The sequence below is a fragment of the Ahaetulla prasina genome, chromosome 4 (assembly GCF_028640845.1).
Source record: "Ahaetulla prasina isolate Xishuangbanna chromosome 4, ASM2864084v1, whole genome shotgun sequence".
Classification (NCBI taxonomy): Eukaryota; Metazoa; Chordata; class Lepidosauria; order Squamata; family Colubridae; genus Ahaetulla; species Ahaetulla prasina.
In genome coordinates, this window is record NC_080542.1 from 44,098,995 (window position 1) to 44,122,982 (window position 23,988).

At 37.9% G+C, this 23,988-nt stretch overlaps 1 protein-coding gene across 8 annotated transcripts in view; it reads right to left on the minus strand.

Moving 5' to 3' along the window:
- Positions 1-602: 602 nt before the first annotated feature.
- Positions 603-23,988, minus strand: part of CASC3 (CASC3 exon junction complex subunit) — a 43,531-nt gene continuing 20,145 nt past the window's right edge. For 2 of the 8 annotated variants that reach the window (XM_058180194.1, XM_058180196.1), the window contains exons 10-13: positions 22,910-23,008; positions 19,214-19,443; positions 17,782-17,904; positions 15,103-16,376 (exon numbers count right to left, since the gene is read on the minus strand). In XM_058180194.1, coding sequence (XP_058036177.1) covers positions 16,026-16,376; positions 17,782-17,904; positions 19,214-19,443; positions 22,910-23,008 — 803 coding nt within the window. In that variant the 3' untranslated portion in view covers positions 15,103-16,025. Of the gene's footprint in view, positions 1,467-5,971; positions 7,003-15,102; positions 16,377-17,781; positions 17,905-19,213; positions 19,444-22,909; positions 23,009-23,988 lie in introns of those variants that run through there. The other 6 variants (XR_009154833.1, XM_058180198.1, XM_058180201.1 and 3 more) reach the window with 6 other exon arrangements.

The window sequence follows — 23,988 nt, forward strand, 5'->3', positions numbered from 1 at the left end:
CTTCATGTAGGAATCTATAGATTTGGAAGAATGTGTGGAACAAAATCTGTGCATACTTCCGGACTTTAGAAATTTCAGAAAACAGCAAACGTTTTAAAAGTTCTGTGGTTTTCCTTGACTCCCAGAAGAAAAACAGTCATTGACAAAAAAGGCAGTAATCTATCCTTGATCTTGGTACTAGGGAAGAGAGTACAGCTTGCCAAAAATTCTGTACTAATGCCTACAGATTGCAAGCAGTTGGGTCCCAAGTAACAGCCTGGTGGGGAGGTGGAACAATGGAAGAGTTCCCAGAATGGCTCAAGTCTAGCAGGAATTAAATCTCTAAGAGACCCTTCTCTATTTGATGCACAAGAGATATGATGCCTGCATATGAATGATAATATATATGAAGATAAATGCTTTCTGAAACAGTCAATATAGCAATGCAATAGCTATGTTATCTATGGAGATGCTTACATTGGCTATAAGTTTTGTTTTGTGATTTTATATTGTCTCTTTAACTCATCTTATTTATTATATTTACTTGCTATTCTTGAACAGAACAGAACAAAACAGAACAGAACAGAACAGAATAGAATAGAATAGAATAGAATTCTTTATTGGCCAAGTATGATTGGATACACAAGGAATTTGTCTTGGTGCACATGCTCTCTGTACATAAAAGAAAAGATACATTTGTCAAGAATCATAAGGTACAACACTTAATGATATCATAGGGAACAAATAAATAAGTAAATCTTGATCTCATTCCATTTTTGTTGTTGAAATAACAAGTACAACAACAAAAATGGAATAAGATTAAGAGCCACCCATAACTTTTACAAAGATGAGTAGCTATATGGTAGATAAATAAATAACTAAACAACCAAGAAATTTGATATAGGGGAGGTCTGGCTTATCCTAAAACTGCCCCTCTTTTATTTTAATGAGTTTTTAACTTGCTTTATGCAGAACGACTTCCCACAAATATCAACAATCAATTATATGGAAAAAATCATTAAAGGGTATTAACTATTAATGCAACCAGTTACTATGACATTTAATTTATGCATACTTGTGCAATTTTTAAAGAACACAAATATTTTTAATCCTCAAGCAAGTCTGTGAATGCCTTTAAGATTTCTATTTCTATTTTAAATTAGATGGGAGATAAATTTCACCCAAATCAAACAATGGCCCTACAGTCTTATGTTTTTTTCAGAGATAATGTTATTATTAAATTAAATGTATTTATTCTAACAAAGGATGTAAACAAACTACCATATATCACGCCTAAACTTAAGGAGGGAAACCCCACTGTTTTAGGCCCAGTACTCTTCAATTTTTTCATCAATGATTTGATGAGGAGATAGATGGGAAACTCATTGAATCTGCAGATGACTCCAAGCTGGCAGGAATAGCCAACACTCCAGAAGATAGGCTTAAGATACAGAAGGATCTTGACAAACTTGAATATTGGGCGTTATCTATAACAAAATGAAATGGTGAAAAAAGTAAGGTTCTACATTTAGGCAAGAAAAACAAATGTACAGATATAGTATAGGTCCGTGATGGCAAACCTATGGCATGCATGGTGGAAGTGGCACACAGAGCCATCTCTCCGGGCATGTGAGCTGTTGCCCCTTACTCGTAGGGGTTCTGGCGCGCCAGCCAGCTGGTCTTCATGCACATGGGAGCACCGGAAACTGGAAGAGCAGTTTCCATGTGCATGAAGACCAGCTGGAAGTTTCCACCGGAAACTGGAAGAGCATGCTGGAAGATCCGTCGCCATCCCCTCACCCTCCCAGCTGGCCACCCCACCTGCTGCTCCTGCCATCACCGGGAGTAAGGGGGGAGGTGGCACTGGAATTTCTCATGCTGCTGCTTCTGGCCAGGATGCTGGAGGAGGAGCCGCCATCGGGGAGGTGAGCTGCCCCAGGAGGTGCTGCCGAGGGCTTGGCTTGCCGGTGGGGGAGCTGCTGCGGAGGCTGGCTGGGCACCCCTGCCCTTTGCCCTGCGGCTGCCATTGCTGCTGTCAGGGACCGATGTCCTAATTATGCCCTTCTGGGGTGGCGGGGCTGCGCAGGAGCTGAGGAACGTCTATCTGGTACCAGAGTAAGAGGCACGCTGGCTGGGAAGCGGTCACGCTCCCTTGGCAGAAGTGACGGGAAGGGGGGCTGCACTGGCTTGTTTTCAGTGGCAGGCTGGGAAGAATGCTTCATTGACACTCTTCCAGTTTCCAGCGCACGTGTGCCAGAAACCAGCTTGTTTTCATGCATGCATCCATGCCAGAAACCGGAAGTCCAGATGGCCAGTGCACATGCACATGTCAGAAACCAGAAGACTGTGGTTGCTCTTCCTGTTTCTGGCAAGCACGCGTGTGCGCATGCACATGCTCCCATTTCAGCACTCTGTGACGAAAAGATTTGCCACCACTGCTATAGGTGGAACCTGACTCAATAGTAGTAACTGTGAGAAGGATCTTGGAATCCTAGTTGACAATCACTTAAATATGAGCCAGCAGTATGCTGCAGCTGCCAAAAAAGGCAACACAATTCTAGGCTGCATAAACAGAGGGATAGAATTAAGATCAATGAAGTGTTAATATCACTTTATAATGCTTTGGTAAGACCACACTTGGAATACTGCCAGAATGTAAAAAAGATGCTAAGACTCTAGAAAGAGTGCAGAGAAGAGAAACAATGATGATTAGGGGACTGGAGGTTAAAACATATAAAGAACTGTTGCTGGAACTGGGTATGTCTAGTTTAATGAAAAGAAGGACTAGGGGTGACATGATAGCAATATGCCAATATCTAAGGGGCTGCCACAAAGAAGAGGGAGTCAACTTGTTCTCTAAACAACCTGAAGGCAGGACAAGAAGCAATGGATGGAAACGAATCAAGAAAAAAAGCCATCTAGAACTAAGGAGAAATTTCCTGACAGAACAATTAATCAGTGGAACAACTTGCCTCCAGAAGTTGTGAATGCTCCAACACTGGAAGTTTTTAAGAAGAGATTGGACAACCATTTCTCTGAAATGGTATATAGGGTTTAATGCCTGAATAGGGGATTGGAATAGACCTCCAAGGTCCCTTCCAACTCTGCTATTCTTGTTACTACTTGTTACTACCGATGTTGACAATTGATTTACTTTTTAAACAACAGCAGATCTTTCCAAATTTGTATGGCAAATAGGAAACCAGGAATTAAATATAAACTGTTGCAAGATGTGAACAAAACAGGTAAGAGAGGTTTACCCAATTTAAAATTGTATTTTGAGGCATATTGTTTGGTTTGAATGAAGGACTTCAAAGAATAGAAGATTGGAGCTAGAGGAACATGATTTGAGATTTGGTTGGCACAGCTATTTATGGTTTAACAAATCTGAAGTTAATTTAAAGAAAACATTTTGTTAGATCTGCCATACTAACAGAGTTTAGAATAAATACAAAGCAAGATTTTCTCCTAAAATCCCTTATGGCTGTCATCTCAGGAAGCTTTTTTTAAAGAAGAGCTACTATGGCTATACAAACTTGGCTGACTTATGCTGATTTACTGACTTCTATTGATTAAATTAAAAACAAGGGAAGAGCTGGAAAAGAAAGATTATATGTGTCAATGGTTTTTGCTTATGCACAACTGGATAAAAGGAATTATGTTTTTGTAAATGAAAGATCAGATTCTGAAAGAAATTTATATATTAATGACAAATATTTTACAGAACTACCTGTTCTACCAGCACATCTGCAGTCATATGATCAAAATTCAGGTGAGTGGAAATCTGCCTGTCAAGACAGTTCAAATGAGTAAACATAGTTTATTACATGCTAAGAATCTCCACAACTACTAACGGTCAAAGCAAATTGTCTGTATATAAGAATCAATGGAGTTCAAGGTGGGGAGGGCTTAGGTCTTTTATGGGCACAAAGAGACTTCAAACTGATGATACATTTGACCCTTCCTTTGGGCTTAGCTTAGTTAACTATACCTCCTCCTTTACAAGTAATTGCAGATACTTTTTTGCAACTCCCTCAACCCACCTAATGTTGCCCACATCCTTCTCCATTAGGTCTCCTGGCCCTTCTTCTCACCTGGCTGGGTCCTCAAAGACCTTGAGCCTACTTCCAATCCTGCTATGTCCCACATCCTTGAGCCTCCTCCTGCCCTATCATGCCTTGCTCCATTTATCTCTTTCAAAGATTGTCTTTCCAAAAAATAATCAGCTGATGCACTATGCAGTCTTCTTATACAGAAGCCATCACATGCCATCCCAGAAGCGAGTGCTATTTTGAAAGTGGCCATGATCTGAGAATTGTTCTCAAAATGGAACCTGCTTCCAGGATGGCACAAAGTGACTTCTTTATAAGAAGGCTACATGGTACACTGGCTGATTCTTTTTCAGAAAGGTATTCTTGAAGATCACCTTGCCAAAAGAGCACAAAGAGAACTCTTCTCTTTGTGTTAATTTGTATTTTATCTTTCTTTCAGAGGATAATTAGAATTGCAGAAAAAATAATTGCCACCAACCTGCCTTCCATTAAGGACCTGTATACTGCACGAATCAAGAAGAGGGCCGTGAAAATATTTACAGATCCCTCACATCCTTGATATAAACTATTTCAACTCCTACCCTCAAAACGACGCTATAGAGCACTGCACACCAGAAAACTAGATACAAGAACAGTTTTTCCCCGAACGCCATCACTCTGCTAAACAAATAATTCCCTCAACACTGTCAAACTATTTACTAAATCTGCACTATTAATCTTCTCGTCGTTCCCATCATCCATCTCCTTCCACTTATGACTGTATGACCGTAACTTTGTTGCTGGTAATCCTTATGATTTATATTGATATTGTTTCCTGATTGCTTATTTGTACCCTATGATTATCATTAAGTGTTGTGTCATTAAGTGTTAAATTTGTACCCTATGACCATCATTAAGTGTTGTAAGTGTTATACCTTGATGAAGGTATCTTTTCTTTTATGTACACTGAGAGCATATGCACCAAGACAAATTCCTTGTGTGTCCAATCACACTTGGCCAATAAAAATTCTGTTCTATTCTATCTATTCCATTTCTTTGAAACTTAATAATGTTTAGAAAAAAATCTGCCAGACTATCCCTCTCCTTGACATGGATGATCTGAAAATGTATTGAAAAATGTCATCTGAAATGGAATTGCTGCTCAACACTCTCCAAATATACAGTCAAGCTACTGCAGTAGAATTTGGACTGAAAAAAAATGTGCCAATCTTATCATCAGCAAGGGAAAAATAACAAACGCTGAAGGAGTCAAGATGCCCTACAGAAATACCATCAAGAATTTGGATGAAAAAGATTACAACAAATATCTGGGCATCCTTGAGGCTAATTATATAATGCACATTGAAATCAAGGTTAGTTGTGAATGAGAATGAAGATTTCCAGAGAGGAAGATAACTAAGAATAACAAACTCAGTGGCAGAAATACCATCAAAGCAATTAACATCTTGGGCAATTTCAATCATTAGATATACAGCTGGAATAAAGGCAGAGGCAAGCTGAATTAAGAGCCCTGGATAGGAAGACAATGAAACATGCCCTTCATCCATACAGCAAAGTTGAGAGACTCTATTTACCTAGGAGATAGATGGGCATGGAATGTTGTAAGTATACCAGACAACCGAAGACAAAAAGAAGCATTGGAAGAATATCTGAAGGACAGTGAAAATGTTGCACTGAAGCAACTACTACTCTATCTATCTATCTATCTATCTATCTATCTATCTATCTATCTATCTATCTATCTATCTATCTATCTATCTTTATATTGCTGCCTATTCGCCCATAGCAACTCAAGGCGGCTTACAGAATATAAAAAAACCCCACATTTAAAAAACAGTAAAACTCATAAAAAATCAAATAAATTAATGTAATAAAATCAACCCTGACCCCCCCACCTCCCGCCCCAGCGACACCAGATTACATGAGCCATTTAATGGGCTCCATCCTGCTCTGGGTTCCCCAGGCCCACTGGCAGAACCAGGTCTTCAGTGCCTTCCAGAAGAGAATTAGGGTGGGGGCCGTTCTAATCTCTGGGGGAATGATGTTCCAGAGAGAGGGAGCCACCACAGAGAAGGCCCTTCTTCTGGGTCCCACCAGATGTATCTCCCTCAGGGATGGGACCCGCAGCATTCCCTGCTTCCCCGCTCTAATGGGTCAGGTAGATGTAACCGGCAAGAGACGGTCCCTCAGATAAGCTGGTCCCAAGCCATGAAGAGCTTTAAAAGTGACAACCAGCACTTGAATTGCACCCAGAAGCAAATTGGTAGCTAAATCAGCTCCTGCAGGAGAGGTGCTATATGTGCACACCGGGGTCTGCACAAAACTGCATTTTGCACCAACTGGAGCTTCAAGGGCAGCCCCATGTAAAGTGTGTTGCAATAGTCAAGATAGGAAGTAGTCACAAGGCATGAGTGACTGTGAGTAGGGATTGCTGGTCCAGGAAAGGGCGTAACTGGTGCACAATTTGCAGTTGCACCAAGGCCCTCCTGGCTGCGACCGTTACCTGCTCTTCATGCAGGAGTCATGAGTCCAGGAGAACCCCCAGATTACGCACAGGATCTGTTTGGGTAGTGCCACCCCATCCAAGACCAAAGATGGCAATTCTCCCTGAGCCAACAAACCACAAACCCAGAGCCACTTGGTCTTGCCAGGGTTTAGTTTCAACCCGTTGCTCCCCATCCAACCCCTAACAGCCTCCAGGCACTGCAAGAGGGAGGACACAGCATCACTTAACTCACCATGGGCTGAGACATACAGCTGAGTATGATCAGTATTTTGGTGATACATCAGTCCGTGGTGATGGATGATCTCATCCAGCGGCTTCATATAAATGTTGAACAGGAGTGGAGAAAGTACTGAGCTCTGTGGCACCCCGCATAGCAGTGGGCGAGGGCTGGATATCTCCCCTCCTTTCAGCACTGACAGAGAGCAACCGTAAAGACTTACTCAATACCAAAGACACCAAACTGGCCTATAAGAAAAGCCAAAAGAATAGAAAAGAGACATGGCAAGGCAAAGTATTATATAGAGACTACATAAAAATTTAGCAAGTAAAGCAGGTTAACAAGACCTGGCTAATGGCTAAGAACAAGAAACAGAACAAAGAGACGCAGGAGTTAATTCTGGCTGCGCAAGGCCAAGCCTTAGGAGCAAATGCATATAAAGTGAGAATTGAAAAGACAACAGATAGCAAATATCATCTCTGTAAAGAAGCTGAAGAAACAATGGAGCACTTAGTTGGCTGCTGCAAGAAGACTGCATCGACTGACTACGAACAACAGCATGACAAAGTAACAAGAATGGTGCATTGGAATATCTGCAAGAAATACCACTTGCCAGCAAGTAAAAACTGGTGAGACCGAAAATAGACAAAGTAATAGAAAATGAAGAAGCTAAAGTGTTCTGGGACTTTATAATGCAAACAAACATCTGCCACACAATACTCCAGCCTTAACAATTGTTGATAAGAAAAGTAAAAAAAATTCTGGATAGTGAACATTATCCACTAGCTGGAAAGAGCAGAATAGAAAGAACTGGAGAAAATAGCAGAAATAATACCAATAGTAACATGTGCCTTGGGTACAAACCCAAAATATCTAGAGCACCAGTCAGACACTACCAGCATTGACAAGAGTGGCAAGAAGGGCAGCCAATAAAACAAATAAAATTACCATCAATAAATTACAAAAAGCACTGGAACAATTTATATCCTGTGATGATACTTTTAATATTGTTAAACATCTGCCTATCCCAGACCCTTAAGGACTTGATAGGTAGACCAAAATGCCAAATCCAGTTTAAACATCTGTCTGGCCATAATAATGTCTTTTAAAATCTAAGTTTGTGAAGATATCTGGGCATTTCCCTTCTGTTTTCCCCTTCAATTTCTTTCATTTCCATTTTATTGGAAAGGAATTTTCAGTTTTCTTGCTGGCAGTCCCAGTAGCCTGGCGACATATGTAAAACCTTGCTGACATCTTTGCCAAACAGACTATGTGTGGGAGTGACAAATTACATGGCATTTGTGTGGGAGAACAATTAGGGACAAGAGAGAGAGAATATCTGTAAATAAGCTTGTGAGAATATTAACTTGTTCCATGCTGGTGGGGGGGGGGAATCTTCCTTTTTCGCTGCAATATTTTTATCCAGCTCACTAAAAAGAGAATTTGCTTTTAATATTTGAAGAATAGATTTTCAGTGAAATTGTATTGGGTAGAATAGTGCTATTCTTTCAATTACTTGATTAATTTAGATGAAAAAGTTAACTAAGGAGCATCTGTGAATAGTCTTCATTTTCTGTGCGATTCTATTTCCAGCAGCTGCCCTTGATTTTTGTACACATTTTTGTTAAATTTCCAAAGGGAATGTCTTCATCTACTTGTGGGACAGTGTGAATATCCAGGAAGGCTAGAGAGTGATGGAAAGAGTAGTAGTAGAAATCTACAACATTAGCAGTAGCATCCTCCACCATGCACAGCAATAAAAGAACTCTAGAATATAAAGAACTTTGAAAGACATTACTCTGAACTCTGAGGTTAAGGTAAAAAATATAGAAGTCATGATCAAGGATAGAGAGAGAGAACAAAATACTTTTGAGTGATTACACAGCATGAATATTAACCCACATCTATTCCAGAACAGCCTATAATCAGTCGATCTCCATTTTCCAGTATGAATAATTATTTGCACCCATGTTGCCCCCTTCAAATTTTATAGAATGCCATTTAGTAATATTGTTCAGGTAAATTGCTAGAATTGCCACTAAGGTCTAATTCATCCCTATCCGGTCTGCAGAAGCTACATAATTTTTTTTGCATCTTATCTCTCACACATGTACATTTAAACATAAATTAAAATTCATCACTTTATTACCATCAGCTTGCAGTTCTGCACCCAGCAACTGATAAGGTACTAATTGAAAATGTAAGAGAATCTTTTTTGTTGTTTCTAAGCATCCTTCAGCTAAAAGAACATTTTCCATGTTTTCCAAGAGACATAGTACGGATGACTGCAAAGTACACTGCGCACACACATGGAGAAAACCCTGCAGCAATATCTAATTGTGGTGATAGAGATTATATAATATCTACATGTATGTGCATGCATATTCTCTCAGGCAGTGATCCTTGGGTGTGAGAATAAGATGGTGCCACTGTTTTTCAAGATTGACAAGTATGACAAAACGAGAAGGGATCCCTGAATCAAAGAAACCATAGATGGTATTATATAACATGATACTAGAAACTGGTGTAAATATATTTATTAGACTTCAAAGCTGTGTAAAAACCATGCATTTTGACTGCTGAGTAGCCTAGATCTAGAGCTGCACTTATTCCAAGCACGTTGTAATTTTAGCTTCTGTTATTCAGATATAAATAAAGCCACCACCTATTATTTTTTGTAATATGAAAAAAACAAACCATCATTCAGCCACGTTTGTGAAAGTTGCAATATTCAACCAGTCTGGTCATGCTGGTTATGGAATTTTGGGAGTTGAAGTCCACATAGCGTAAAGTTGTTAAGGTTGAGAAACATTGGTCTTGATTAAAAGACAAACTTGGTGCTATTTCATGGCAAGTTTATTTATTTCTCCCTTATCTCATTTCAAAGCCACCCATCTCCTTAAACCTCGCAGCAGCTTACAGATAAACTAATTGTATATATAAAAAGAAACCATAACCAAATAGAAGAAACAAATGAACAAAACAAGCCTCGTCTCCATCCTTCTAAGTTGGTATTCTCCTGAGAATGATTATTCTACCTTTATTATATTTATATATATAGTTAATATCCTTTCCTCCTCCTATATTCTCCAAAACTCTGTGAAGTGGGTTGGGCCAAGAGTGAGTGACCCAGCTGGTTCTCATGCCTAAGGCAGAACTAAACTCTGTCTCCTGGTTTCTAGATTAATGCCTTAATCACTAGATCAAACTGGCTCATTGTACAGGTATGTAGGAAACAGTACCATCTTGTCAAACTCTGAAACTGTACCTTCTTAGCATCTGCAGTGGCAGCATCTGGCCTGTGGAACAGCATCTCCCAAGACTTTGAATGGTCCCAATCCTGCTAGCCCAACACAAGGTGTTATTTCTTCAAGCATCTAGGTACATAGATGAGCTCTGCTAGCTTTTTTCTTCTTCTATTAGTGGGCTTGTTTATCCTTGGGTATGGGGGTGATGCTAACCGTAATATGCTGCATTTTTTTCTGTGTTTTAATCCTTCCAGCTGCCCAAAGACACTTGGGTGAAATGGACAATTATATAAATCTGTATTTTAAAAAATTCCCATATCCAAGACAGTTCATGAGCCTGTGTTTTTCCAATCTCATTCTGTTTTTTACCACTTATAGTCTATAAGTGACATCTTAGATTTCACCAGCATAGCCATGAATGAAAGATGCTGGGAAAATGTGCATCTACAACTTTTTTGGGGTAACCAACTTCATCTATTTTGTTGAAATTTGATTTTCCATCGAACATCAGCAATGTAATTTTCTGGTTTTAATAGAGCAGAACAAGGACCTCTTGACCCATGCAGTGGCCAGATCTTCACATCCATAAATCAGCCCATGTTGATTTGTAAGAAGGAAGGGAGGACCTGGTAGTTTTTTAAAATATTTTTTTTAAAAACAAAATGAAATTTGTAAGAACCCTAGATTATTAGAAAGGCAAAGTTTGCCCAATTCTATAAAAATTGGTGTATGTGACATAATCTCAGGTGACACTGATTAATATGATTACAATATATAGCTGCCAATCAGGCCAAAATGGAATAGGAGTGCTTGTTCTTATAAGGACAAAAGACAGGAAGACACACTCTCATTTGTATGCAAGCTCAGATCAGAACTTACTTCAATGGCCTCCTGGAACTTCGTGAAGAAGAAGAGCTGCAACTGAGGGATGAAGAGTGCATGTTCTTTTATTACAATGTATTATTATTATTGCTTTAATTTTATTATTGTTTTATTGATGTAGTCTGCTAGGACCCATGTAGATTAATAGCATATAAATGACGGAAATAAATTAATATATTTATTCTGCATAGTTAAAAAGAAAGCTTATTATAAGCTTATAAGGAATTATAAACGCATGAAAGATAATTAAATTAATACAATTGAAATTATTGTCTTTAATCAAAATAAATGAGTGTCTGTGCAATGATGAAAGGATGGGATGGAGAGAAATGATAAATTAGATAACTGGAAGTTCAAACAAGAATGAGAAAGTGGATCAATTAAAAATTTGCAAAAATTATTGTCAGTCACTTATAAGGAGAATCTGGGTAGAATGAGATTGTACAATATCAAATATATACATCCTTCCCTATATCTTTATCACTCTCTCAACATTGGATTGTGGTATGACTGCAATTTAGGTCATTCAGAGTGAAGTATGCATCTACTGATTCCTGTAATCCGAAAGATTCAGATTTATACACAAACATATATATATATTCTGAATTTCCTATTGGAAGAAGAGCTCCATTTTCAGACTGGAACTGAGTACATTCAGTGCTTCATTTTTCTACATTTACAATTTCTCAGTTCTACACAGTGTGATTTATGCTCCTAATATTCAAAATCACAAACAAAGAGGGCATCTTCAAAGTTGTGACAACCATGTAAAATTAAAGAAGGGGGGGGGATCAATATAAGGTAGAGTCCTATTTTCCAGTTCACTCTTGAAGGTCCTGCAAACATTGCTCATTAATTATCTGGAGGTAAGGTTCAGACTTTGCTCTTATGGTAAAAATGTTAGGAGCCACGCCCATGGTGATTAGCTATGTGGCACTTCTTGAATAAGACCTCTGCCTGATTTCAGGAAAAAACCTCTCCTGTTGGTTCTCAAACATACTGAAGAGAAAGTACTTTCTGTGACTTGGTTCACATATCCTACCAAATCTTTTATTTTAATCATGGCTTGATTAGTAAAATGGCTGAATTCATACAATGTATATTGTAAAACCAAACAAACAGTCTTAAACACACACGCATCCTGTGTGTGTAGATATAATGTATGTGTGTGCATGTACATGTATATGTATATATATGTATTACTATAATGTGTGAACCTAATTAATGAAAATCTGAATTTTGAAAGTTTTTTTTTATTGTAATAGCTTCGCCTTCTACATGGAAAGGATAGTAAAACTGGTATCACCCCCCATTTTAACTAGGGATATTATTAGAGTAACTTGAAATGTCAGTATTAAGATATTCGCTCATGCTTGCCGACTCTGGTCCATAGAACAATTACTTGAGAATTATGGTGCCCTCTGCTGGCTTGGTTAGTCCAGAAGACGTATCCTAATGGGAGTGTGACATTTGCATATGGTATATATCCTGAAAGAGATTGGCAGATTATGATCCTGAGGCTTGATAACTAGAGAGCAAAACATGGGGATAGAATTTCAAGAAGCTTCTATATGACCATCCATCCCTACCATTTAGAAATCTGGCTAGGGAATTTTCAGGCATATGAAATAATCTACTACCCAATAATAGCACAATGGCAGTTTTTGCCTAGTGCAAAGGAAAAGGAAAAGATAGCTCATGTTTTGCCATTTTTTAATTTAGGCAACAGCTCTAAGAATTGTTGAGTGTTTAGTACAATTCCTTCAGCTGATTAATTGAACTTCAAAATAATCTGAGCTTGGTTCAGACTCACCTGCTATACTTGATTCTCTGATGGAAGAGAGCTGGAAAAGAACTATAGCCTCTCTACTATCCCTTTTATCTTATTGTTTCCAGAAGATGCCCAAATGCATTTCAAAAAACTCTTAAGTTTTTTCTTAAACTGCTTAAATTTTTAAATTCTAAAATGTTTTAAATTGGGGTTTTTCGATTTTAAATATTTTAATTTTTCGGCCAATTGTATAATAAGTTTCTTAATTTAGTTTTTAATTGTACATTGTTTATGTTTTATCCTGGCTGTACACCGCCCTGAGTCCTTCGGGAGAAGGGCGGTCTAGAAATCCAATTAATAGTAATAATAATAATAATAATAATAATAATAATAATAATAATAATAATAATAATAATAATAATAATAATAATAATAATAAAGATTTGGCATGTTATCTTTGTTCATTGGTTTATTCCATTCAAAATTCCAAGTGCCTTTGCCAGGGCATTTTGTAACTTCCTTCTTTCTCCCCTTCTGCAGACCATAATAAAACTCCCATAACTTTTAATCTGTGCCCTTGTGATACGGAAGAAATCTAAATGATTGCAAAAACACTTGTATACTGCAGATTTTTATTTGGTCTTACAGCAAAATTTGATATTTTTTTACTGTCTCCTGGACAGATTATGTGGCCTGATAAATGAAAATAATTTCATATCCTCTCATCTGTACTTGAGAAGGAAGGAAGGAAGGAAGGTTCAAATCTAGAGAGGCCAAGGAGTGAAGGCCTCTTCCCAGCCTAGTTGAAAGGAATCGATATAGGGTGTGATTGCTGTAAGTTTAAATGGAATTAAAATATGAAGGCTAATATCTATGAAAATTATTTCTTGTACCTAGGACATCCAAATATTTTTGGCTGTTGTTTAAATCAAATAGAAATATGTCTCTTTTGATTAAAACTGCAACTGACCTAAAGTCTTCCTTCAAAACACAACACTTGTCCAGGAAACCTATTATCTTTCTAGAAGGGTCTCAAGCAGGTTCCTAAGTTCTCTGTTGATTGATGTCTACTGTACTGTATTATCTCTTACTTCATTCTTCTTCCACTTATTCAACGTTAAAAAGATTTAACGAAGATTGTAGTTTTTCTTCATCCTCTTAACAAAACTTGCATTTTAGTTTTTAAAGGTTAAACACTGTCTCACAACTCCTTTGCAAACTTAGTATTTATTGCTAAGATCAAAACATCTCACTTAAAAATATTTTCTCAAATACTTAATATTTTTCTTTTTTCCACAACGATATGGAATCGTTTCCCATGAGCCATGGTGGCACTTTGCCTACTTCTGCTGATTGATGGCTGCCTGTAATTTAGCAGTTCAAATCTCACCAGGCTCAAGGTTGACTGAGTCTTCCATCCTTCCGAGGTGGGTAAAATGAGAATCCAAATTGTTGCGGGCAATATGCTGACTCTGTAAACCGCTTAGATTAGGCTGAAAAGCATTGTGAAGTGGTATGTAAGTCTAAGTGCTATTGCTATTTGTCTATGTCCCTGAATTCCAAAGTAAGATAAACCCCATGCTACTTCTCCCTCACCATTCCCTCACAAGCAGGGAAAATGCTGCTTCAGGAACCAAAACCAATAATAACAACCCTCAGTCAGACTAACTTAAGCATCCTCCAAATGTCTTGGCTTTAACTCCCAGAATTCCCAAATAGTATGGCCGTCACTGATAATTCTAAATCAAAGTCACAAATTTGAAAGACTCTATTATACCCTTAGTTGTCTAGTCACCTTCAAACTTAAATCTGATTGCATAATTCCTTGCTACTTTGGAGTGGAAAATATTGTAATATAAACTTTGAAACAGGCTATCACAGTTTTTTTTTTAAAAAAGCAAAGAAAATTCCCGAACTCCCCATCCCCACACTACAGCTCTCATTCTGCAAAATAATGTTAAATGTGAGTGAGTTTTGACTGGAAAGTCAACTGCCTCTATTTCAAGGGGAATAAAACATCTTATACTACATAACTACGAAGTTTTTTAGAGAAGCACCTGTATGCTAATTCAAGGCTGAGATATTGATAGAGAAGGCTGACAACTAATACCATCATGAGGACTGATTCTAAATAAGGAGGAAGGAAGCAGGCTGGCTGAGGATAGATTAATGATTAATAGACAAGCTTCTACTGAGTAATTATCACGTATTAACTTTTGCATCAAACACTTGCAGTATTATTAACACAAAAAAAGCACTTGAACGAACAGGAACAAAAAAAATTTATTAACAAGAATTAACTATCATAGTGTCCTTAGGTCTAAGATTCAAGACTGATGTTAAAAGAATACATTTAAACATTAAGGCAGAAAAAAACCAAATATATTTTCATCATACAGGGTTTTTTTTCCAAATATTAGCTAAACTGCTTTTTATTTTTTTTTAAAAAAAAAATAGGTCCTGGTATATTCCAAGTAGGAATTTACACATGCACAAAAAAACAAAACAAAACAAAAAACACAGGCTAATAGATCCAGAATATTTTCTGAAAACTTCACCAAAGATTAGTTCAATGTCAATCAATTTCCTCCTGCCCAAATAATCAAAAGGTGGCCATTTTCTACTATGGTTCTGTAAGCAAATCAAGTACATTCAAAGTTTATGAGGATTACAAGATGTGAATGGAAGCCATGCAGCCTGAATAGAGAAATGTAAGCTGCAAAGAGCAGGCAAGAAAAAGATGTCTGTGCGGCATCATTTAAGAGTGGTTTTCTCAACCTTGGCAACTTTAAACACTATGGACTTCAGTGTGGAGAATTATCAGCTAAAATTAGCTTAGTTGCCAAGACTGAGAAATAGTGATTTAGAATCCTAACGAACAGATAGTGCTATATAAAGAACAAATATCTTTTCTGCCTTCTAAAAATGCACCAGAGACTGTTTTGAGCATGAAATATCTAATTTTGAAGGTTATTATAGGGCATTAACTACCCAAATGCATAATCTTGCATAAAATAGTATTTTATTTTAAAATTGTATTGTTGGAAAAAAACATAGCCAAGGAAAACAAATTCATACAAGCTAACAAACTCAAGCTTAACAAACCAGTTAAACGGAACAGAAATAAAGCAGGGACAGGTACATTGAATGAGAAACGAACATAGGTATGTGCTGAATAGATTTAGCTTGACACTTAAAAACTGTCACATTTAGAAAGGAATAAAGTAGAACTGCTCCTCTGTCATTGATCACATATATCTTCCAAAGTACAATACACCAGAAAAAAAGGGGGAACTGCAAAAATATCTGATTTTGCGGATACCCTTCTGATAGACATCTTGCCTCAGATATAACACTGATGTGGCCTGGCCTAGCAGATATATCTGCACCCCTGTGCATCATTCATTACCAAGGGAAAAGAGGAGAGATTCCACAAAGGAGCTGTCTTCTGTCTTCCACAGGGCCAGCTCTGGAACTCTACTGAAATCAGCAAGATGCAGAATTCTCTAAATGTTGCTTCTTTCTTTGGACTTTTCATTTCTGCCATCCTAGATAGAAATGAGAGGGGGGTAAAAGAGCAGAACTCTTTCGTTAATATGGCTTTGGAGCTGATAGTATGAAGCCCCTTACCCACTGCACTTCTTTGCAGAGAAATAACTCTTTCTTGAAGTGATATCTTACCTACTCCGACACTTTTCCCAAGAAGAAACTGCAAATCTGTCTGTCAAAAGAGGTGCTGAGTTAGGAGCACAGGCAAGCATTGACTCCCTGCCACTTCAGCCACATGCCTGTTCCCCCTTTCAAACAAGTGTGTGGGTTGTATGAAGCTGGCTGTGAGAGCAGATAGTTAAGTTGCTCCCTAAAGGAGCTGCTTCAAAGCATTTGTGATGCTTTGAAATGGCTTTTAAATTAATTAATTCCTGTGAAAGGAGGAAGGTTAGTCTCAGCACCACGATATCATCCAGCCTGTAGTAGAAGAAACATAAAGGGGTCCTATTCTCTAGTTTAAACAGTCATCAGTATAAGACATAACTTAGTGTTGCCAAGATTCAGTCAAATTCTTGATCATAATCCAAACATTTCTCCTTTATGAAACAGTATCCTTGTTATTGGCCACTACACACAAGTACATCTTTTATTTTATCACTGTGTACAACCACAGAGCTCCTTACAAGTAATATTCCTGCAGAACAATTTAATTTAGCATTCTTTGCAACGTTCTACCTGCCTACATGGAAGGAGAGAGTTTTAAGAAACATTCTGTTGGGAAACGCCCAGCCTCAGTCTGAAACGGTGCGGCCCAGTCACAAATTGTGAGTTTAGTCGGTAATTATCTAGAGAATAGTCAGAAGTTAACAATTGTTAATACAAATATATTATCATAAGTCCTTAACGTTACTAACTTTCGCTACCTGTTAATTCAACAATTCAATATGAAATCAGCAAATAAAAAAAATCTGAATTTAATTTACAGTAACTGGGTAACTAATCATAAAACTATTAAGTCAAGAAACCAAAAATAATAGTTATTCCCATTTTCTATAAAAAGTTTCAGGAAGTTATCTCAAATGGTGCTCCCCAAATAAAGACATGAGGTTTCTATAGGATTATAGATTCTTTTCCACATTTTAAAAAGGGGAATGCTTTACCTTCATACATTTTGGAGCATTATTAATGGTGTACTGATGTAGCAATAGGGCCTCACATATTCTCAGACAAAAAACATAACACACCAAATAAAGATAAAACACCAAAAGTGAAGCTTTTGCCAGATCAATTAAATAGTGGTACATTCATTTTATACAGTGCACAATAAAGTTAATTCAGATTTATTGTGAAGTTATCTCTCAAATAGTGAAGCTGCAATTAAAAAGATGAATTTTAAAATACATTTTTAGTTTAGTCAAACAGGATCTAGACATCAAGCTTGATTTTAACTTCTATGTTTATTTGTTAAAGTCTTCATAGATGTTAACATGAAACCTATTTACAATCTGTAATAAGAAACTAGAGCTTGCAACATATCAATCAGGTGGAGAGATCGGCACTTCATTACTAAAGGACATTCTTCCAGTAGAAGCAGATACATTAGTAAACTAGGAAGAGACAGGGGGGAAATAACAGACCTCAGGAGGGGGAGGCTTGATAGTGACTGGCTGGGAGGCTCTTCGGGGAGGTGAAGGTTTGGGCTGCACTTGCTGCTGAACTGTGTTGTAGTAAGTGACCCCTCCATACACCTGAGACTGAGCCTGCAAATCCAAAAGGAAAGAAAAAGTATTGGTTTGTTCCAAATGTTCTTATATATGTATATTTAATTCACTTAAAATCAAAACACAAACATGTTAGTTGACCTAGAAACTCATTGAGTTATAAAGACAGCAATATCTAGTAAATTTTCACATTATATATTAAAAAAAACTTTTGAACTGCCTACTGAAATACTAACATTTTATTAAAACTTGCATAGGAAGATTTTCTTAAGAATACAGTATATTCTAAGAACCAATGCACTTCATTCTTTAGCCACCAGATACATTCATTTTATTATTTGTATTATTTCTTTCCTGCATTATTGTAATTCACCAAAATTAACTGCTGTTTGTCTCTTATGAATGTTTATTTTATCTCTTCACCGCTATTCTGGTTAAGTCCAAAGACAAATGAGTTAAATATCTCACTGGGATAGTAAAATGGTCTACTTTTCAGCTCAGTTGAAAATCAGTGTATTTAATAAATATTTCAGAACTATCAATTCTACATCAAGTAACATAGCTTAAAATTAAGAAAGCTATTAAGTTTTTGTTACTTCAATAGAACCATAACTTCTGAAGGGGACTGTCTTTGAGTCAATGCCTAGAAAAGTGATGGCTAATCTTTTTGCAATCGCATGCCAAAAACGGTGCGGGGGGGTCGCATGTGCGTGTGCCCACACCCATAATTCTATGTGCCCCGCCCCTGTGCATGCGCATGCAACCCTCCCACACTTTTGACATGATGACATGGTGGACCCGGTAGGCCGGTTTTTTCTCTTCCCAGTTGGGAAACGGGCCTTTTCCAGCTTCTGGAGGGCTTCCGGGGGGGGGGGGGGGGGCATTTTTGCCCTCCCCAGGCTCCTGGAAAGCCCTGGAGCCTGAGAAGAGCGAAAAATGGGCCTCCCCCCCCCCCCGAGGCCCTCCAGATGCCAGAAACAGCGTGTTTTGAAATTACTTATTAAAGCATGTACTACTACCATTTTCCACTAAATTTCAGCAATTTTTAATTTAGATTTATTAAACATTTTCATATAATAAAAAACAAATGGAAAGGGAAAAAACAAGTCAAAGAAAAAAAAGAAAACTATAGTTAAGAAATATATAAACTTTCAACCATCTTTTCAACAGATTAATTATAATCATATCGTCACTCTTAAATATTTTGCAAATCCTTTCTGCCCCCTCCTTTAGTCTGCATCTTTTAAAATCCTCCAATCCATACATCATCAATTCATGTTTTTCTTCATTCAGAAAAGAAGTCCCCAAAAAAGGCCAAGATTTAAAAGCAAAACACAAATAGACTTACTTGAGTGTTAGGATACAGGTGGGGAGGTGGGGGAGGTGGAAGTGCTCCTGGAGGATAGGGATAACTGGGATTGCCAAAATTCATTACTCCAGGAGGGGGAAAGTAGGTTGGTGCTAAGAGCTGTTGTGGTGGTGGTGGTGGCGGTGGCTGCTGCCCAGGAGGCATGGAGACAGGAGGTGGATATAAGCCAGCATTAGCCAGAGGTGCAGGTGTTTGATGTGGATGCAATCCTGGCAAAGACAAATAACGTAGTCAAACAATTCTGAAATCAAAATGCTATCAGGAAGCAAAGATGGAATAGATAACATTTTAATATATCTGCTCACTTAAAAGAACAATTGATCTATCTGGTTGCTAAGAAGAATAAGTCACAGGAACATACAGTATATCACAGGAGTACACCCCCTCACATTTTGTAAATATTTAAGTATATCGTTTCATGTGATAACACTGAAGAAATGATACTTGGCTACAATGTTAATTAGTGAGTATACAGCTTGTATAATAGTGTAAATGTGCTGTCTCATACTGGTTACCAGAATGGCACCTCATGGCAATGAACTCTCTGAGGATCTGAAAAAACGAATTGTTGCTCTACATAAAGATGGCCTAGGCTATAAGATTACCAAGACCCTGAAACTGAGCTGCAGCACGGTGGCAAAGACCATACAATGGTTTAACAGGACAGGTTCCACTCAGAACAGGCCTCGCCATGGTCGACTAAAGAAGCTCAGTGCCCGTGCTCAGCATCATATCCAGAGGTTGGCTTCGGGAAATAGACGTATGAGTGCTGCCAGCACTGCTGCAGAAGTTGAAGGGGTGGGGGTGGAGGTCAGCCTGTCAGTACTCAGACCATACGCCACACGCTGCATCGAATTGGTCTGCAGGGTTGTCATCCCAGAAGGAAGACTCTTGAATGTCATGGTCTGGGGCTGCATGAGTGCTGCCGGCACAGGGGAGCTACAGTTCATTGAGAAAACCATGAATGCCAACATGTACTGTGACATATGGAAGCATAGCATGATCCCATCCCTTTGGAGACTGGGCCGCAGAGCAGTATTCCAACATGATAACAACCGCAAACATACCTCCAAAACGACCACTGCCTTGCTAAAGACGCTGAGGGTAAAGGTGATGGACTGGCCAAGCATATCTCCAGACCTAAACCCTATTGAGCATCTGTGGGGCATTCTGAAGTGGAATGTGGGGGTGCACAAGGTCTCTAACATCCACCAGCTTTGTGACATTGTCATGGAGGAATGGAAGAGGACTCCAATGGCAACCTGTGAAGTTCTGATGAACTCTATGCCCAAGACGGTTAAGGCAGTGCTGGAAAATAATGGTGGTCACACAAAATATTGACACTTTGGGCCCCATATGGACATTATCACTTAGAGGTGTAGTCACTTTTGTTGTCACCAGTTTAGACATTAATGGCTGTGTGTTGCCTTATTTTGAGGGGACATCACATTTACACTATTATATAAGCTGTATACTCACTACTTCACATTGTAGCCAACTGTCTTTTCTTCAGTGTTGTCATATGAACAGATATACATAAATATTTACAAAATGTGAGGGGGTGTACTCACTTATGTGATATACTGTATATCTACAATATGCCATATGTATCCCTGTTCTTGGCTTGCAGACTGATTTTCAAATGTTAATCTACTTGATTAACAAAAGGATCAGAATATCTGTCCCCCTTATTCTGTATGTATTTTAAAATTCTTTCTTCTTGTGCAATTATTTATTTCATTAGATTTAGACACCACCTTAGTACAAAACATATCTGGGCAAGGAACAAAATAAAAACACAATAAATTAGAATAACCAAGACAGAATCAAGAGTCAATACAGACTACATACAAAAAATCATCCAAAAGAAGACTCCATCCACCCTAACCCAAAATAGCCAGGTTGTGAAGGTTTTCTGGAATATTTTTAGGGTGGGAGCCACATGGATCTCAGAGGGATTTCATCTTAAGATGCAAGACATGTTTCCTGGTCCAAGTTTTAAAAAAATTAATCAAAGGGATCTGGGGCATGCCAACCATGCCAGTTCATTACATTTTAAGAAAGCATCCAAGAAAAGAGAAAAACAAAGTTTTAAAAATATCAGGTAGTCATAGTAAAGACAGTGTTGTTCCTTGCCAGTGGTAGAACTAAGTATAGGTTCTCCTCTCTCCAAAACTGAAAGGTAAAAATATAAACTATGCATCAAATATGTGAGAAACCAATTATTCTGAACGTTCTCCTTTTCCAAAAAATCAAATATTTTACAAAAAATAAAGCCCTTTACCTTCAACTTTATAGCCCCAATAAATCCAATCTCAAATTATAAGTTTTATTTTCCTTCAATTAAAATCATTCCAGGTTACAAAACCCTATTAAATTTTATTGCTTACAGAGAACATTAAAAAAATCCTCCTCCACCACCCAGAAAAATGCTGGAAATGTCATCAGATACCTGGTTCTTATTATCATATGTGGTGGACATACCCAGAAGTTAAAAGATATTGGACTAAAATCCACACATGGTTGGAAAAAATGATAAAAAAGCATATAGACTTTAAACCAGAAGTTTTTCTATTGGGGATTATAACTGAAGCTTATAATAGAGAATTGAGATATTTGATTATGAATTTAGTAAGAGCAGCTAGGATTGTATTTGCTAAGAACTGGAAAAATGAGAAACTACCATCGCAAGACGAAATTATTAAGAAAATAATGGAATGTGCAGAAATGAATAAATTGACATTTTAAATTAGAGAACAGGAAGATAAGCAATATTATAAGATATGGGATTTATTTTATCAATGGCTAGAAGAGAAAATATATTAAAAAAGATTTGAGTTTCTTACAAGGGAAGAATTACTGAATGATACAATTGATTTAAGATGATGTAATAAACGATGTAATAAGATAAAATATTGATTTACCAATAACTTATATGAAATGAGAGAACAAAATACTATAGTTAATTAAAGGATCAATTGATTAAAACATTTGGATATATATTGGATGATAAAATGTAAGATTAGATAAATCAATGATATGCATATGTTGAAATTGCACAAAAGACTTGTAACCAACCCACTGACACACTATTTGGATGGAAGATGTTTTTATGTTTGTTTGTATTAAAAAAAAAAATCGAAAAAAAATCCACCCCTCATCTTTTGTTTGCCTGATATATCTGAATTGCCAAAACTCAATTCTGGAGGTTTATCTTTTAGATACTTATAAAAGCTTTTGCAATATAGCAAAATGGTACAATGGAATCCAAAGCTTCCTTATGGCATTTACAATGTATAAATAAGTAAAGCTTTATAGTGGTGCCAAAGAGTTTTGTCATCCCAAACGGTGAAGGAAGAAAGGAAGTGCAACTACTTTGCATCTTCCTCTATTTCCTGACAGAATTCACATATATTAACAGAGAAGTTCATATTTTCTTTAATGCAGACAAGCAACCGTGTACTAGAAATGATAACAACAAATGATAACTACCTCAGTTTGTTGTTGTTAACAGCAAACAATGTATTGTATTTGTTGAAATGTATCTCAAGAGATGCAAGTGTTGCACTGCAGAAATTTGGGGATATTTCTAACAAGCTGGTAAAACTAAAGTACAAAGGAAATGTTAGAGAAAAATGAAGGAGAGAAGAGGAGCTATGAAAAATCAGTCCTTACCTGGATGTGAAAGATGCATTTCTGGTTGAACAATCACCCCTTGAGGAGGAAGTGGAGTAGGATTTTCACCATGTGTATAAATTGTACCTTGGAACTGTACTGTAAGGACAAACCATTAGACTTTATCTTTCTAACACTGATAGAAGTAATTATTATTTTGAACTCAAAGTAAAACACAGTCTCAGTTGCCATCAAGCAAAGTAACAAAAACAACATATAATTTTTGAACAGTTCATTACATTAGTAACTAGAGCAGCAAACTGGGTTCAAGTCAACAATGGATCAGTATCTCAGGGATACTGTAAATTAAAGTACCATATTTTTCAGACTATAAGATGCTCCGGACTATGAGATGCACCTAGCTTTTGGGGAAGAAAACAAGAAAAAAAATCTGTCTTTGCCTCCCAACAATTTGCCTCCTTGCAGCAAACAGCAAGCAGCCTGGTCAGCTTCAGCACAGCCTGATTTAGCATGAGCAGCTGATTGGCAGCTGGATCTCCTTCCTGGAATACCACCACCCATCATTGCTGCCACCTATTGCTGCCTCCATGCACCCCTTTTCGGCCTCTCACACTCCATTTTTGACTTCCGCGCATCTATTTTCAGCCCATTCCAGGTGGTAGGAATAGGCGGTGGCAACGGTGATCCCCGTCCCCTGGGACAGTCTGAAAATGGGGCATGTGGAGGCCAAAAATGGGGCACGCAGAGGCAGCAATAGGCAGCAGCAGTGATGGGCAGCTGTGGTGGTGATGGGCGGTGGCGATCCCCACAGCCTGGAACAGCTAATAGGCGATATTCTGGGAGGCAGATCCAACTGCCAATCAGCTGCTCATGCTAAATCAGGTTGTGCTGAAACTGACCAGGCTGTTTGCAGCAAGGAAGGCAAATTGCTGGGAGGCAGAGGCCAAAGGGTGGGGGTTGGTGGGTGGGGCGGGCCTTCGACAACATTTGCTGTATAAGACGCACAGACATTTCCATCCACTTTTTTTGGGAGGGGAAGGAGTGCGTCTTGTACACTGAAAAATACGGTACTCCTCAGGTTATGATGGTAACTGGGATCAAGATTTCCATCACTAAGC